We start from the raw sequence: 15152 nt of genomic DNA, 5'->3' as shown, positions 1-15152 counted from the left end.
CTCTCTGTCTGTCCGTCTCTCTGTCTGTCTGTCTGTCTGTCTGCCTGTCTGGACAGACAGTATTTAATGACATCTAGAAGCCATTAACTTTTGGAATCAACCGAATTCAAGATGGCCGCCACAGCTTATCGACCTTCGCCAACACAAACATGGCTGTAACTCAGTCAGTCTGGTAGTAGCTGAGGGTGATCCCCAACACATTTTTTTTTCCATCTGAAATAGCTCTAACTCATTCCTTCGGGGAACGTTAGGCCCTTTTATTCTCAAAAACGTGAGGAATGTGATCGTTTACGCACTGATCTGACAATCCGTATTTATTCAGCTGTTAATATTTGTGAAATCTGTTTAGTCAACTCCAAAATAAAAAACACTTATCAGCACAGTTGCAACCGAACCCTCAGAAAGGACAACGCTTTTGTTGCTCCTAATATCAATATTTGCAGTAATCTTTGCAGAGCTGGGAGTGTGAACCGATTGGTTTTCAGCAGAGACGCAATTTAATTTCCTCCTCCTGGAAGACTGTATTTTATTTTATTTCTTTTTTTGCAAATTCCCTTTCCAAAAATAAAAAGAAGGGGGGGAGGGGGGGGTAAAAAATGTCAACATGACTTTGTCAGCTCTAAGCACATTCACTGCAGTGACAGATATCACATGACCCCAATTTAGGAGAGGCCCAGACGGGACACGTTCTTTCAGCTCGATATGAATATATTAGCATCACAAAACGTCCAGATTTGGCTCCGGAGGATTACATTAAAGCACGGAGGAGGAGTCCTTCACTTAAATAAGACAAAGCAAAACCGGGACAAACGGTTGTCCGGTGGCTGAAACCAAACGTAGATCGGAAAGCAACCAAAAAATAAACAAATAAATTTAATAAATCGACTAAAATCTGCTTTTATTCCCAGTCGACAGAGTTTCTGCTTCTTCGTTTCAAAGGAACAGTTTTTTTGATGTCGTCACTGGACGAGCATCTTCACCTGATTGAAGATGGCTGCCACAGCTAATCGACCTCAGCCAACCCATTATGAGCCCCAACACATGCCTGGAGCAACGAGGGGGGTCCCGGGGGGCAGCGGCCCTATCGCTGGGCCCCACCATAAGTGTGGATTTTTAGCTTCATCTAAATATCTGGAATTCTAAAATCTTATTAGCCGTTAAAAAAATAAAAGTTTTTTTCATTAAATCATTTAAACGATAAAAACAACCTTTCCAAGCTGGTGACCAAAGAGGAATTACAATTTCTGTAATATAAAAAATATATATACACAAAATGAGTGCAGGAAGTTTCACAGAAGCTGTAGCTAAAAGATGCAAAATTCGACCAAAAAAATTTAAAATATTAGCTTAAAGCTAAAAGGAGCAAAATGCTAACTAAAAGCTAAACGTAACAGAATGGTAGCTTGAAGCCGGAAGTAGCCAAAGGTTATCTAAGAGCTAAAAGTAGCCTGATGCTAATTAGAAGCAGCGATGAACTAATTAAAAGCTAAAAGTCATTAATCCTCAGGGTCTCATGTTTTATCTTTACGAATTTAAAAAAAAATAAGCTTCAGTAACTTTAAAAGAAAAAACCGAAGAAGATTTCTTTACTTCCGTATTGAAGTGTTTTTCAAACCCTTTTTTGAAGATGCCCCTGATTTTCTTTTTTTTTTTTTATTATTTCCAAGGAATGCTAAGCCTTTAATTTGTGAAGCCACAGCAGCGCCGTCGCTTGAACTAACCCGGCGCTGCGCAGATGATTGAAAGGTCTCCCGAGAGCGCGGCGGCGAGGACCGGCCTACGCGGTAGCACGCTGAGCTAATGAGGGGACGTAAGAGCGAAAACAGGAGGAGGGATGTGTTTTAAAGTGGAGACGGAGGGCCGAGAGGGGGTCTGGCTCGTATCTAGATGGAGCATTTTGAACTTAATCAGAGCACCTGTCAATCACACGTGATCTTGAGTAGCAGGGGCGGCGGATGGCGCAGCGAGGCAGAGCGTTAGCGAGCGTCTTCTCTGGAGGCTACAAGCACTTTTTAAGAGGCTGAGTCCTTGAAGGCTGCTTCACCCGTTTCCTCTCCTCATCCTCCTCCTGAAAACTCTTCATTAGAATCTTTTTTTTTAATATAAAACAGAAGCTCTTCCCGGCTGCGTATTAGGAAGCGTTTGGGCTCCGCCTCTGAAATCACACGCTGCCAGGCAACGCTTCGCTTTCATTCGAACATCGAGATTCTCCCCGTTTTCAGAGAGCATCAGAGCCCGCTTTGTGTAAAGCTGCAGTCTGGTTTAAGAAAGAAAAAAAAACATCCCATAATGCTCCAGGCAGATCAGAAAGCACTTAAACATACAGCCATCACATCCTTCTTCTTCTTCTGCATCAAATAATTTAACACATACGGGGTTCTGTGGACTTCGTATTTATCTCCCATGTCAGCGTGTTTGTTTGTATTGTTAGCAAAATATCTCATGAACCCAGTTCAAGATGGCCGCCACAGCTAGGCAGGCGATGATATTCAGACATCAGTGCACCAATCAGAAAAGAGCTTATTTTCACGCAGTATCTTTGAAACGAGGCTCGTCTACTTTAAAGACTTCACCCAAGGTTGTTGTGCTTCTGGAACTTTTATTTTGGAGTAATGGCTTTAAAAAATAAAACTAATCTGTCAAAATTCAATCCTGATTCTTGTCGATGTTTGCCGTCCAGGAGCAGATTGAAACAAATGAAAACCGGAGCTTCCTCCATCTTGGTTCCATTTAAAATCGGGTTGTTTGCCGTTAAATAAACTCCGGCGTCGTCTCATCCTTGCTGCTGAATTCCGGATCCGGAGTCGTTTTTGGCTCGTGAGTGAGGATGTTAACAGGGAAACCCTGGCGGGAACTTTCAGATATTTTTTTTGGAGAAAACGAGTTAATCAGGGTTCAAGTTCAGGTCTGAGGCACCCGAGAAATAAAAGCAAAGGGATCGGTTGCCTGAGAGCCGCAGAAAGAACTCCGATTCATTATTTTGCTGCTTCTCATATTCCCACCAAATGAAATGACCACTGGCAGAGATCGCCGGGTGTGTTTTTCTGTGAGAAAGTAATAGTGTCGCAGCATAAAGAGCGCCGGCGCTCCTCAGCCTCTCCTTCTGGTTAATTTCCTCGGAGCCTGCAGGGCGAGCCAGTAGGGGGATTTGACAGAAGACTTTTGACAATCCTGAGGAGAGCCGACACCGAGTCTGTCCACCGCTCGCGGCCAGATTGGACGGCGCTCAGCGTGCAGAGAGCAGATGAGACAAGCGGAGGGAGCCAGGAGGGCCGGGAGCGTCGGAGAAAGGGCACGCCGCCACACAGAGGCTGGAGCTCACACTTCGAATCTGTGGTCACACTCATTTTCTGCCTGTTTACGGTGTTATCCGGGAAGCTTCCACGCCCAGGAGCAAGCAGCTGAGTGAAGTGCATCCATCTGGTATCAAAAGCTGCTTTTATTAGAGTCCCATTTGAAAAATGGAGCTCGGCACAACGGCCAGCGAGCGTCACATTTCAAAGCGAAACTTGCACGAACTTTAAAGGCGGAAACATTAAATCAAACATTTAAAAAAAGGGTTTATCAAAGAGTGCACTCCAGGGGGGGGTTTCCACAGGTACTGATCTGCAGCTCTGAAATGCAGGTCCGCGCTGGATGTAAACAAAGCCCTCAGCTGAATCGAACCATGTGGAAACTCGACTCACGTGACCTCCGAGACGCCGCTCAGAGGGGGGAAACACGAGCATGAATCTACTGCTAAAACAAGAACAAACATCAGGAAACGGAGATCAGCCACCAGGCCGGGAACGTTTGACAAATTATCAGTCACCTCAGCTGTTTCTGGAGGTAAGTAAACTGGGAACCGGTCATCTCTTCATGACTTTGCATTAATTTCCTTCTGAAATGGTTCGACGGTTCACTTAAAGCCAAATATAAAGGCTGAATATTTGCATAAATCCTCTCTGTTCACTGGATGTGCATTTGTCCCGTCTGCTTTCCGTCTTGACACGTCCCCAATCTGCACGTTCTCAGTCCCGCCGAAGGAAAAGGGAAGGAAAACGCCCGACATTAGGATTTAAAAATATTATTTCCTCACATAAAGTGAGTACCTGCAGGAATGCATCAATGTATACCAAACAGGAAAGGAAACTGAAACTAAAGTTGTTAAAGCTGAATAAAGGAGAACATGTAGCTAAAAGCTACATGCAGCAAAAGATAACCTGAAAGCCAAAAGTATCAAAAGGCAGGCGGTGCATTTCACACTTAAACCTTCAGTGATGTCCAACTTAGTCAATAAATACCTTTCATTATGCCAGCATTTATAAAACCAGGATTGGAGAGTAGTTAGAAACACACTTAAGCACTACTTGGCATTGCATCACCTCAGTTGTGTACAAAATGGGCTATTATCCGGCACATTATAAAACTCAACAAACCCGCATCAGCAATTAAAACATATCTAGTATGCTACTGTCAAAACTAAATAAAATAGAATAAAATAAATAAAAATGTTTGCACTCACCAAAACGGCTGTGTCCCCCCAAAACACTTATTTCAACACAAAATCCATTCTGGAGCAGGTTAGCTAGCTAGCTAGCTAGCTCGGGGGTCGGCCGTCCTCCTCCAACGAGATCTAGCTTCTCTGGAAAAGTTCGTCTTGAAAACAGCCTTGCCAGTAAATCAGCAACCAAATCAACGTGTTGCTCTCCTTCAGCCAAAAGTTTTTAACCGTTAACAGTCCCGGTGTTGATCTGCATAGTACTGCCGCGGCTCAAATTCGGAAATATTCATATCCAATCACAGGACGCGTAAATGTCACATGCAACGTGAGGCCAACCAGAGGACCTTACTGACACAACTCGTGATCTGATTGGCTATCGCAGCTGTCTATCAACCGTATTGGCTGGTCACTTACAGTGCACAGCCTGGCAACATAAAATAGCTGAATTCTGATTGGATAAAATCTGTAACCTAAAAACAACAGCACTGGAAGGAGCATAATATGACACGAAGAGAATATGAATACTTTTAGATATCTAGGGAAAGTAAATTAAAAATTAAATTAACCTTTTTCATAATTATGATCATGATTCTTGGTTATGTTAGGCCTGCAGAGAAGGCCTTGCTGGCCCTGACAGCCCACCACTGAAAGGTTAGCCAGGAGGTAAATGTACCAAAAGACAAGCTAAACGCTAAAAGTAGCACATGGGTTGCCAGAAGCTAACTTCAGGTAGCCATCGGCTCGTTAAAAGCTAAACATCAACAACAGCTAAATGCTAGCTAAAAGCGGCAAGCTGGTTCAAAGCCGAACGATGACAAAATCGATGCTTTTATGGAACTGAAAAGATCTGTTTCTATGGCAACAAAGTGTAAATATTACCAAAACAAAAAGCCATGGCACCCGTCTCCTGAACGAGCTGAACCTGGATTGTAATAAAGCGTTAGGGTAAATAAAAACCAGGAGAGAATGCCGACTCGGCGTTTAAATCTGTTTTATCTGACGTCCAACCTCGTCTGTGAGATCCGATTATTAATATTTTAGCCTGATTTCACAATTAATAAGCGGTTAAGAGTCGCGGCAGCAGCACCCAGGAGGTTGTTGGAGACGTCTCTGCCTCTGTCTGTGTTCTCACACCTGGCTTCAAGGTGAGACGGCTGCGAGGTAAATAATGATGTGTGGGAGCGAGGACGTGTCCGGGGTCAGCCCCGGCCGCTTGTTTCTTCCACTAATGGCGGCCGCGTCCAGCCTCTGATTAATTAAACATCCCCCCGGGGTCGCGGAGTCATTCGTCATCCGGCGCCGGCGTAATGGAGCGCGGCCCGCTGCAGAGGCTCTCATTAGGAGCCATAAACTCAGCTGCTGCGTTCAGGGCCTCGGCCCGGCCGGAGAGACGGGTCGGGTCAGAACCAAGTGGCTCCTGACGGATCGGTTAACGAGCTGCTTTCACCTTGAACTGAGCAGAATGAATCCACCTGTGGCTGTTAGCAAAATCTCCCATGAAACACCGGGAGCTCCTCACTGGGATGGCAATCCAAGATGGCCGACACAACTAACTGACCCAAAGTGGCTTTAACTCAGAGAGACTTACAGACACTGAGCTAAAACTTCAGCTGTTCCCTTTTCAGGGGTCTCCACAGCGAGTCGTCCTCCTCCATCTAACTCTGTCCTCCATGTCCTCTCTAACTGCATCCATATGTCTCCTCTTTGTCTCTAACATCCTTCTGTCCCTCCTCTCGACATGTCCAAATCGTCTCAGTCTGTCCTCTCTAACTTTATCTCCTGTGTTGGACCTCTGATGTCCTCATTCCTAATCCTGTCCATCCTTGTCCCTCCCAAGGAGAACCTCAACATCTTCCGCTTCCTGTTCTGTCTCCTGTCTTTTTGTCTCCAAACTGTCCAACATAGCTGCTCTCACCACTGTCTTGTAAATACAACAAATCTAAAACCTAAGAAATTAAGCATTTTTTAGATTAATTGATTGTTTATTTTTAGTGTTCATCTTATTTAAATGTCATCTGAGCAACCTTAGACTTCATCTGAACTCTTATTTTTGTCAATTCAGCTAATTTGGATTCATTTTCCCACCGTTCCTGTTAGAAATAGATGTTAAACCTGACGGATTTCCTCTTCTGTGCAGGAGCCAGTCTTTGCTTCTGTGTTACCAGCTCCTAAACACTGGGAGTTTAATACTTTTTCACACACACACAGATTTAGAAAGTCTACATCCTTCAGCGAGTGACGGGCAGCAGCACATGTGCAAACATGTTATGGGTTGTTACCCAGATGGAGGTTATTTGCTGTAACAGGAACAGGAAATGGGAGCGGAAAAAAAAAAGAAAAAGAGAAATTCTGCATTCACCGAGTGACAATTTTTATGTAAATCCAGCTAAAATCACAGCACAGTTGTTGTCTTTAACCAACACGTTTGATGATTTATGCAGAGCAGCAGCTTGGAAATTGCTTGTAAACAACTGCTGTTCGTCAGGAAGTCTTAACAGGCTTCGCTTCAGCCGGCGCACGATCGGGAGCAAACTTGGAGCGCGCGACATTTAAACGCGACGGTAGAAACGCCGAAGGCCGCAGCAACAGGATGAACAGGAAGCTGCGGATAACTGAAGGTTATAATGAACCCAAAGGGAGCAGGAACAAACAGAACTGAAGCAACAACAAAGTGGGAACAGGTGTGCTGATTACAAACTGAAACCAGGCGTGAGACTTTTTTTTTTTTTTTTTCACAACTGGGAGCAGTTGATTAACATCTTTTACTCTTCAGTGTTAAACGTGGAGAACCCTGAAGTCCAGTCATGGCCAGAACCAAGCAGACTGCTCATAAATCCACCGGAGGTAAAGCTCCCAGGAAGCAGCTCGCCAACAAAGCTGCCAGCAAGAGCACCCGACCACCGGCGGAGTGAAGAAGCCTCACCACTACAGGCCCGGTACCGTGACTCCCCGGGAGATCCACCACTACCAGACGTCCATCGAGCTGCTCATCTGGAAGTTCCCAGCGCCTGGTCTGGAAGATCACCCTTGACTTCAAGACCGACCTGTGTTTCCAGAGCTCAGCCACCATGGCTCTGCAGGAGGCCAGCGAAGCATACCTGGTGGAGCTCTTTGAGGACACCAGGACAGAGGACACATCGGGACAAGAGATCCTTCCTGCCTACAGTAATCATCATCTATAACAACTCTTTAACGAAACCAGGATTATGAGCTACAACAACATTTAATTTCCCTTTGGGATTAATAAAGTATTTTTGAATTGAATTGAATTGAATTGAGACAGGATGTAAACTTAGGCCCGGTCCCAATCCTCGCCCTCCACCCTACCTCCACCTCTATGAAGTGTGTACTCAGTCGAAGGCTTCGTGTGCAGCAGGTTACAAGCATGCAGACATTGGAGAATTGGGACAGAACGGGTTACATCATCGACTTGCGCCTCTGCGTCGTAACTGTGACATTCAACATGGCCGACCGGTCGCTGTTTTGGTATTTTAAGAAAGTGCCAGTATGATTTTAAAAGTACAGTTTAGGTATTTTTGCTTTCCAAAGTCATTTGGCTGTTCAAATGTGTTTTGTTCTGACTTGTTGATCGTATTCACACCTGTACAGCAGAGTGAAACAAGAATTATTTCAATACTTTACGTCTGAAAACTGATTTTTTTCCTGACAGACGCAGCTCGCTCTGTCACCACCGCCATATTTCTGCCGTTTAATTCAAAACCCTTTTTATTATCAATAAAGATAATTTTAAAAATTCAAAACGTCACATGCAGTGATGAATTGTGGGTAAATGCTTTGCCGAAGTCCGCCTGGATGCGGGCTTAGCCGAAGGGCGGATGTAGTACACAAAGGGGGCGGGGCTAAAGAGCACTGTGGAGAATTGGGACACACTCGAACCCTTCAGCGTGAACGCACATTTGAAGGACAAGAGGGTGGAAGTGCGAGGATTGGGACCGGGCCTTAGCCACGTGCACAGGAGTAAAAGACTCAGTTAAAAATACCAAACCAGAGCAAAATAGTGCTTAAAGTCTAAAAGTAACAGCAGGCTAACATAAAAGAGGAAAAAGCTAGCTAAAAGCTAAACGCAGAGCTGGAACGCTGAAGAACGTTTCACGTTTTTGAGAAACTCAAGAGATCTGAAAGTGTTTTTATGGGGATAATATCTGTAAATACAGTTCAATATTTCAGAAAGTATAAAAGTGACAAAAGCCAAAAGTCGTGGCACACATCTCCTGAAGGAGCCGAATGTTTGGATACATGAAGGCTGAAAAAAACGCAGAAGATGTTAAAAAACACGCACAGGAAAGCAGTGGAAACAGTAGAAATCCTACGGTTTCATTAGCTGCTTCATTTGGATCGTTCCTCGTTCAGAAACAGGGAAAAAATCTGTAACAAGACGAGCTTTGTTGGGAATTCAGCCGTCTCCAAATATCGCCGCTGCGAGCAGAGAGGGAGAGGAGAAGCCAGCAGATGTAAAGAGCCGACACCAGCCGACTCTGCGCAGAATGCAAATACGACTTAATCGGGACATGAATATGCAAATTCACATCATCCACAACCGGCAGTCGATAACTTCTCCAGCAGGTTGTGGCGCCGTCGCTCAGAAAGCAGCGATTCTGCCGCAGCGGAGCAGCTCCGATCATAGCCGAGAGAGGAAACTTAAACCTTAAATAATCGTTGTTTTTACTTTCAGGGTGCAGAAACAGAGATCAACCAAAATTAGGCACAAATCATGACTGATAAAGAACCATCGTATTGTTGAGCGATGCACCATCCCTGGTTCCAGTTTGACATCGTTTCTCAGTTGGTAAACCCATCACTGTGTCTGTTCTCCGTATTTAGCCCCACTTGGTGATCTGATGCCCCTTTTCCACCGGCTCTAAAGGTCCCGGCTCCACTCTACTCCACTTGCTCTGCGTGCGTTTCCACCGGCATTTTTTCGAGGCCGGTCCCTGCTTTTTTGGTCCCTGCTTCAGAGTAGGGCCAGCCGGGTCGGCCCTGCTTCGTGGGTGGCGCAAGCTTTCCTTTATGTACATTTAGCTTCCAGCAATCCTTTAGCTACATCTAGCTTGAAGCTACCCCTTTGTTACTTTTAGCTTCTAGCTATCGTCTTGCTGTTTTTAGCTTTTCTTTTGCTACATTTGGCTTTTAATTAGCCTTTAGGTACATTTTGCTTGTAGCTATCCTTTTGCTACAGTTAGCTTCTGGATATTCTCTTGCTAATTTTAGCTTTTATGAAGCTTCTCTGCTGCTATTAGCCTTTAGTTAGTCTTTAAGTGCATTCAGTTTCTAGCTATCTTTTTGCTACTTTTAGGTTTTAGCTATTTTTTGCTACATTTATCTTTTAGTTAGCCTTTTACTTCTTTCAGCTAGCTTTTTCTACATTTAGCTAACCTTTAGCTACTTTTAGCTTCTACCTATCCTTTTGCCACAGTTAGCTTCTAACTATTCTCTTGCTAATTTTAGCTTTTAACTAGCTTTTCTGCTACTCTTTAAGTACATTTAGCTTCTAGTTATCTTTTTGCTACTTTTAGCTTGTAGCTATCCTCTTGCTGTTTTTAGCTTTTAGCTATTTTTTCCTACATTTTTATCCTTTTGTTGCTTTTAGCTACTTTCCTGCTTCTTTTGTGAACCCAGAGTCAAGTCGGTCTCTAATTTCACATTTTGTGTTTATTTCTGAGCGATCAGAAGCTGTTTTTAATATTCCAGCAAAAATTATAGATATTTGAATTTTTTTTTTAAAGGTCGACACATTTTTTTTTTTTATTTCCTTTGAAAGAAAGGGAGCAATCAGGAGACAAAATGTCTCAAGTTAACTTTAAAAAAAACAACAGGAATAACTAACAGAAAAATAAATAAATGTAAATCTGTCCTTTTTTTTCCTCCTTCCGAAGCAGGAGAACCTCGTCCTCCTCCTGCTCCGAGCATCAGCCTCTAAACCAGGGGAGTCAAACCCAGTGACGCAAGGGGGCCAAAGTTAAAAATCTGGTCCTAGCCAAGGGCCAATCACAATCCATATTCATTAAAAATGACATAAATTAACCTTGTTTTAGATGTATTATGTCAAATCATCCATATAGAAATATCAATGACCTTTTCCCAGTTAGATTATACAGAATTTAGAGCAAACACACTTTAATGAACACAGACAAATAGATCAAACTTCAAAAAGCTCATCATTAGCAGTCATTTCTTACGCCTCACTCAGCTTTTAAATTAATTTTTTAACATTAAAACAGATTTTTTTAAAAAGCCATCAACAAAAACCTGATCACACAGAAATTAAAACTATATATTGTTGGCTTCTGAGTCACTGTCAAGAGAAAACTTCACTAATTAGGCTCAGTTTTTTTGAGCAAAATAAGAATCAGAGACTCGATCTGAACCAGACTGGAGGGCCGGATGAAATGTTACAGAGGGCCCGATCTGGCCCGCGGGCCTTGAGTTTGACACGTGTGCTCTATATAAAACAAACAAACAGCCGAGCTCCTTGTTGCATATTTGAGCAGCGGTGAAGCTCATGGCTCGGGTGGTAATCAGATCCTCTCTCACGCCTACAATCGTGCCGTTCAGCGCCGTGACCCGAGCAGAGCGCCGCTGCTCGTCGCCTGCCATTTTCTCGGCTCGCTCCCGCTGAGGCCTGTAGGCGTGACTCAAACCGGCGTCCCCACAGCGACGCTCCTGCTGGGACATCAGAGCATCTTCCCCCCCCCCCCGCGGCTCGCCTTTCAAACCGCACGAAGGCCATCTTCCCTCTGGAGCGCCGGCGCTCCTCGGGGAATACATCATCTGCCGGAGCGACACCTGGGACTCAAAAACTCCCGTCCTGCAAAACTAATAATCCCGTCATTGTGAGCTGTTAATCACTAAAATTCATTTTTATGCCACTCCTTTTCAGATGTGAAGACTAAAGGTGACATTTGATAAGAAAATGGCTTTTTTCCCCCCTCGTCTCACTTCTGTTATTAGATATTAAAGTCGATGAAAGGAACCACGGGCTATTTCCTTGTGGCCAATGCAAAAGTCACGGTGGTATAATAGTGAAAAGACTGCTGAGTGGTAATAAAGCCCTGCAAATTTTCATTTAGACTAGATGACAATCAAACACAATAAAGGTTGTTAGGCTTCAGTATTTCCTTAAAATGAAATCCCATTTTCTTTCCCTCCTGACGGGTGTTTTGGCAGGAATCGATGATTACGTGCCGCACACGTTTTTGACCGAAGAGGAAATTGGTTTTTATTATTACCCCTTCGCCGATGTGACACAACAGATCTCCTGGCGGACAAAGCCGGTCTCGACCCGACCCGACGTAAATATTCAGATGTCCCTAACAAGGGACGCCTTGTCACCTCCTCTGCTGTCCTCGGAGAGACGGAACAGATTTACGCCTTCATCAAATATAGATTTTCCTCGACGTCTTTGCGTTAATCTCAAGACGGCGCGACCTGCACTTGAAAACGAAACAAAAAAAACAAACAAAAACTCTTGGAGTGATTGTGTATCGATTACTTTCGAAGTCATTTGTCTTATAATGAAAACTATTTGTGTCACGCTGCTTGTGAAGTGGAGCTGTGTGGATTATGAGCAGTCAGTATCTCACCTGCAGCAGACGGCAGTCAGAGCCATCTTCATTTTTTACTTTTGAGGAGGAACTCTTCAACTTTACCGAACTTTAAGGCTGGAATGAGTCGCTGGTTTGAGAGAAATAGTAATTTTGAGAATTTATGAATGGGCACTAATGCACCCCCATACCATCAGAGAGGCAGGCTGACATCAGAACAGTTCTCCTCTTTGGTCCAGAGGAGACACATCTGTTCACATCTGGCTTCTTCTTTGCCTGATAGAGCTTTAAGCAGCATTTGTGGACGGCACGGTGAGCTGTGTTTACAGACGAACCAGCCTTGACCTTTGACCTCAGAGGTTTCTACAGATTCTTCAGATCTGTTGATGATGGGAGATTTAAAGACTTCCCAATTTTTATAGGGGAACTTTATTCTGAAATCGTTCCACTCCTTTTAGACAGTTCCTCTCTGCCTAGTGAACCTCTGCCCGTCTTTACTTCTTTAGATTCAGCCTCTAAAATGTTTTTTTTATCCCCAGTCCTCCTACCGACCTGTTGCCAATTAACCTAATTAGTAACAAAATGCTCCTCCAGATGTTCCTCATTTGGACCACTTACTTTTATTTACTTTTCGGGACCATTTTGAAATGTGTCGCTGCCATAAAATTCTAAATTACCTGATTCTTTACCAAAAAAAAAATGGTGCAATCTTATTTTAAACATTCAATATGATTATAAATAGTCCATTATAAATAAAATATGGGTTTATGAGATTTTTTTCAGAACTGGGGTTGGAGGTTCGGTTAAAAAAACATCAACAAACTAAACAAACGGAGTCGTGCAAAAGTGTTGAGGTTTAATATTAGCTAATGTAGCCATTTTTAACACTAGGATGACATTTGGAGAAACCCAGCTAGCCGTTAGCCTAGCCCGGAGGAAGACCTCTGCCCTTTTCTTCGTCCTCTGTGCTGATGTCCCGGCTGATAACTAAACTGAACATTTCTAAGTTCCTTTAAAATAGGTCTACTTCTCAAACATAACTAACCTTATTTGTGTTCAGGTAGATAAAGTTTACACACTTCTTTCATGGCGACGCTACCCGTGAAGTTATGCATCTGTTTCTGTTTTTGACTTTGTGTTGAGGAAACATTTCACGGAGTCATCCCTCAGATTTCTCTTCACGCCCGGCATATGGATTCCCGTGGGACGGCGCGCGGGGGGGGGGTTAATCTCCTGAAGAGCATATATTTACGCCTGTGCGTTAAAAGGCAGGATTCACTTCCCTCTCCCTGATTGAAACGTAATTTCTAATCTAAAATCTACTGCAAATATAAGTTATCAAAACAAAGCCGAGGAGGAGTGCTGTGAAGCCGGTTAAGGTTGCTTTTTTAATGCAGAGTGAAATGTCATTTCCCTCTTATTACCTCTGCATTTATCACTGGCAGACACAGAGAATGAATATTGACTGTGGCTGTAATAATAATAGCTTGCGAAGCACAAAATCTGGGCTATTTAAATACATCTCCCTTGCAGTTGCCGACTCATGAGATCTGTTGAATCCTCCTCCCAGTAATTTAATTCTCCTCCATCTCGTGTCCTCGCTGCTCCGACCCTTTCTCCGCCGTGGAGTTTTGGAAACCCGCTGTTCTTCCCCCCCCTGCAGGATCTCCTACCATATGCTGCTCTATGCTTTTCTCTCCTCAGCACTCTGCTTCCCTGCGAAGAAATTAATATTTCACGTTCGGCTCCTGAGCCATTTTTCTCGCTGAACAACCTGAGGTGGAGAGGAAGAGTTCAAGCAGATACAGAACAATAAATATTTAAGCGTTTCCTTTTGGATGTGCTCCAATCAGGAGCTCCTTACGTCCACTGTCAAACATGTGCTCGGGCTGCCATTTTTCTTTTCCCTGTCACACTCCTGACTCTTTATCCATCTCATCTGCGGCACCATCTGTGCAGCTCCTCGCGTGCTCTTTCACTCTCTTGCCTCATGATTCCCGCTCCTCCTCTCAAGGTGAGGCTCCTCTCTGCTCGTCTGTTTGACTTGTTCGGGTTTTTCCACGGCGTCTGCAGAAAAAAAGGCTCGGGCTGTTTTGTCACACAAAGTCCAGTTAGAACAACACTCCTTTCATCTCCTGGCGAGCATAAAAGTGCTGACCTTACACGTGCTTTTTTTGTTTTTTTCTGTGGAAATGTACACAATAATACACTGTCGCTGTGTCTCAGAGTCCAGAACTAACAATTCAAGTCCTCACCCACAGCAGACTATTGATCTGAGGCAGTAATCACCCTGACACCGCGTTCAGCCGGATGATGAAAAATGAGGATAACGAAATAAAATTCTCCGGGCTTATGTTTCATACGCAGCAGAAAGTCCTTAAAGACAAGCTCAGTTTTCTTTTTTTCTTTCTCTGAAAAGCCTCGGCTGAAACCCTCCCTGCAGCAGGAACGAACACCGACGGGCCTTTGTGACGCTCCGAGCGACTCTAAGTCCACCAGAACCAACCTGGGGGTTTGGTCCAAGTTGGAGGAGGGCTTCATCTCTTCACCGTCAGAAATTTGGAACAAAAGAACTCAACATCAAAAATACAGAAACTGTATGTTGGGCGAAAACACAGCCTGAATGCTGGACGGATGGATGGTTCAACAGAAGGACAGATGGACGGGCGGATGGATGGATGGATGGATGGATGGACTGATGGATGGATGGATGGATGGATGGATGGATGGATGGATGGATGGATGGATGGACTGATGGATGGATGGATGGACTGATGGATGGATGGATGGTTCAACAGAAGGAAGGATGGACGGACGGACGGACGGACGGATGGATAAATGGATGGTTCAACAGAAGGATGGATGGATGGATGGATGGATGGATGGATGGATGGATGGATGGATGGTTAAACAGATGGATGGATGGATGGATGGATGGATGGATGGATGGTTAAACAGATGGACAGATGGACGGATGGATGGATGGATGGATGGATGGATGGATGGATGGATGGACTGATGGACTGATGGATGGACTGATGGACAGATGGATGGATGGATGGATGGATGGACGGATGGATGGATGGATGGATGGATGGATGGACTGA

The 15152-nt window shown here is 44.2% G+C and overlaps 1 protein-coding gene across 2 annotated transcripts in view; it reads right to left on the bottom strand.

Annotated features, from left to right (window-relative positions):
• The window catches only part of treh (trehalase (brush-border membrane glycoprotein)), a 46865-nt gene that overhangs the window by 6678 nt on the left and 25035 nt on the right, over positions 1-15152 (bottom strand). The window contains exon 15 of one of the 2 annotated variants that reach the window (XM_025005985.2): positions 13291-14112. The exons of the other annotated variant lie outside the window; for it this stretch is intronic. Within the exon in view, the coding sequence (XP_024861753.1) occupies positions 13981-14112 (132 nt within the window). The 3' untranslated portion in view covers positions 13291-13980. Of the gene's footprint in view, positions 1-13290; positions 14113-15152 lie in introns of those variants that run through there. 2 annotated transcript variants of the gene reach the window in all.

The sequence above is a fragment of the Kryptolebias marmoratus genome, linkage group LG2 (assembly GCF_001649575.2).
Source record: "Kryptolebias marmoratus isolate JLee-2015 linkage group LG2, ASM164957v2, whole genome shotgun sequence".
Classification (NCBI taxonomy): domain Eukaryota; kingdom Metazoa; phylum Chordata; class Actinopteri; order Cyprinodontiformes; family Rivulidae; genus Kryptolebias; species Kryptolebias marmoratus.
This window is presented reverse-complemented; position numbering and strand designations above follow the sequence as displayed.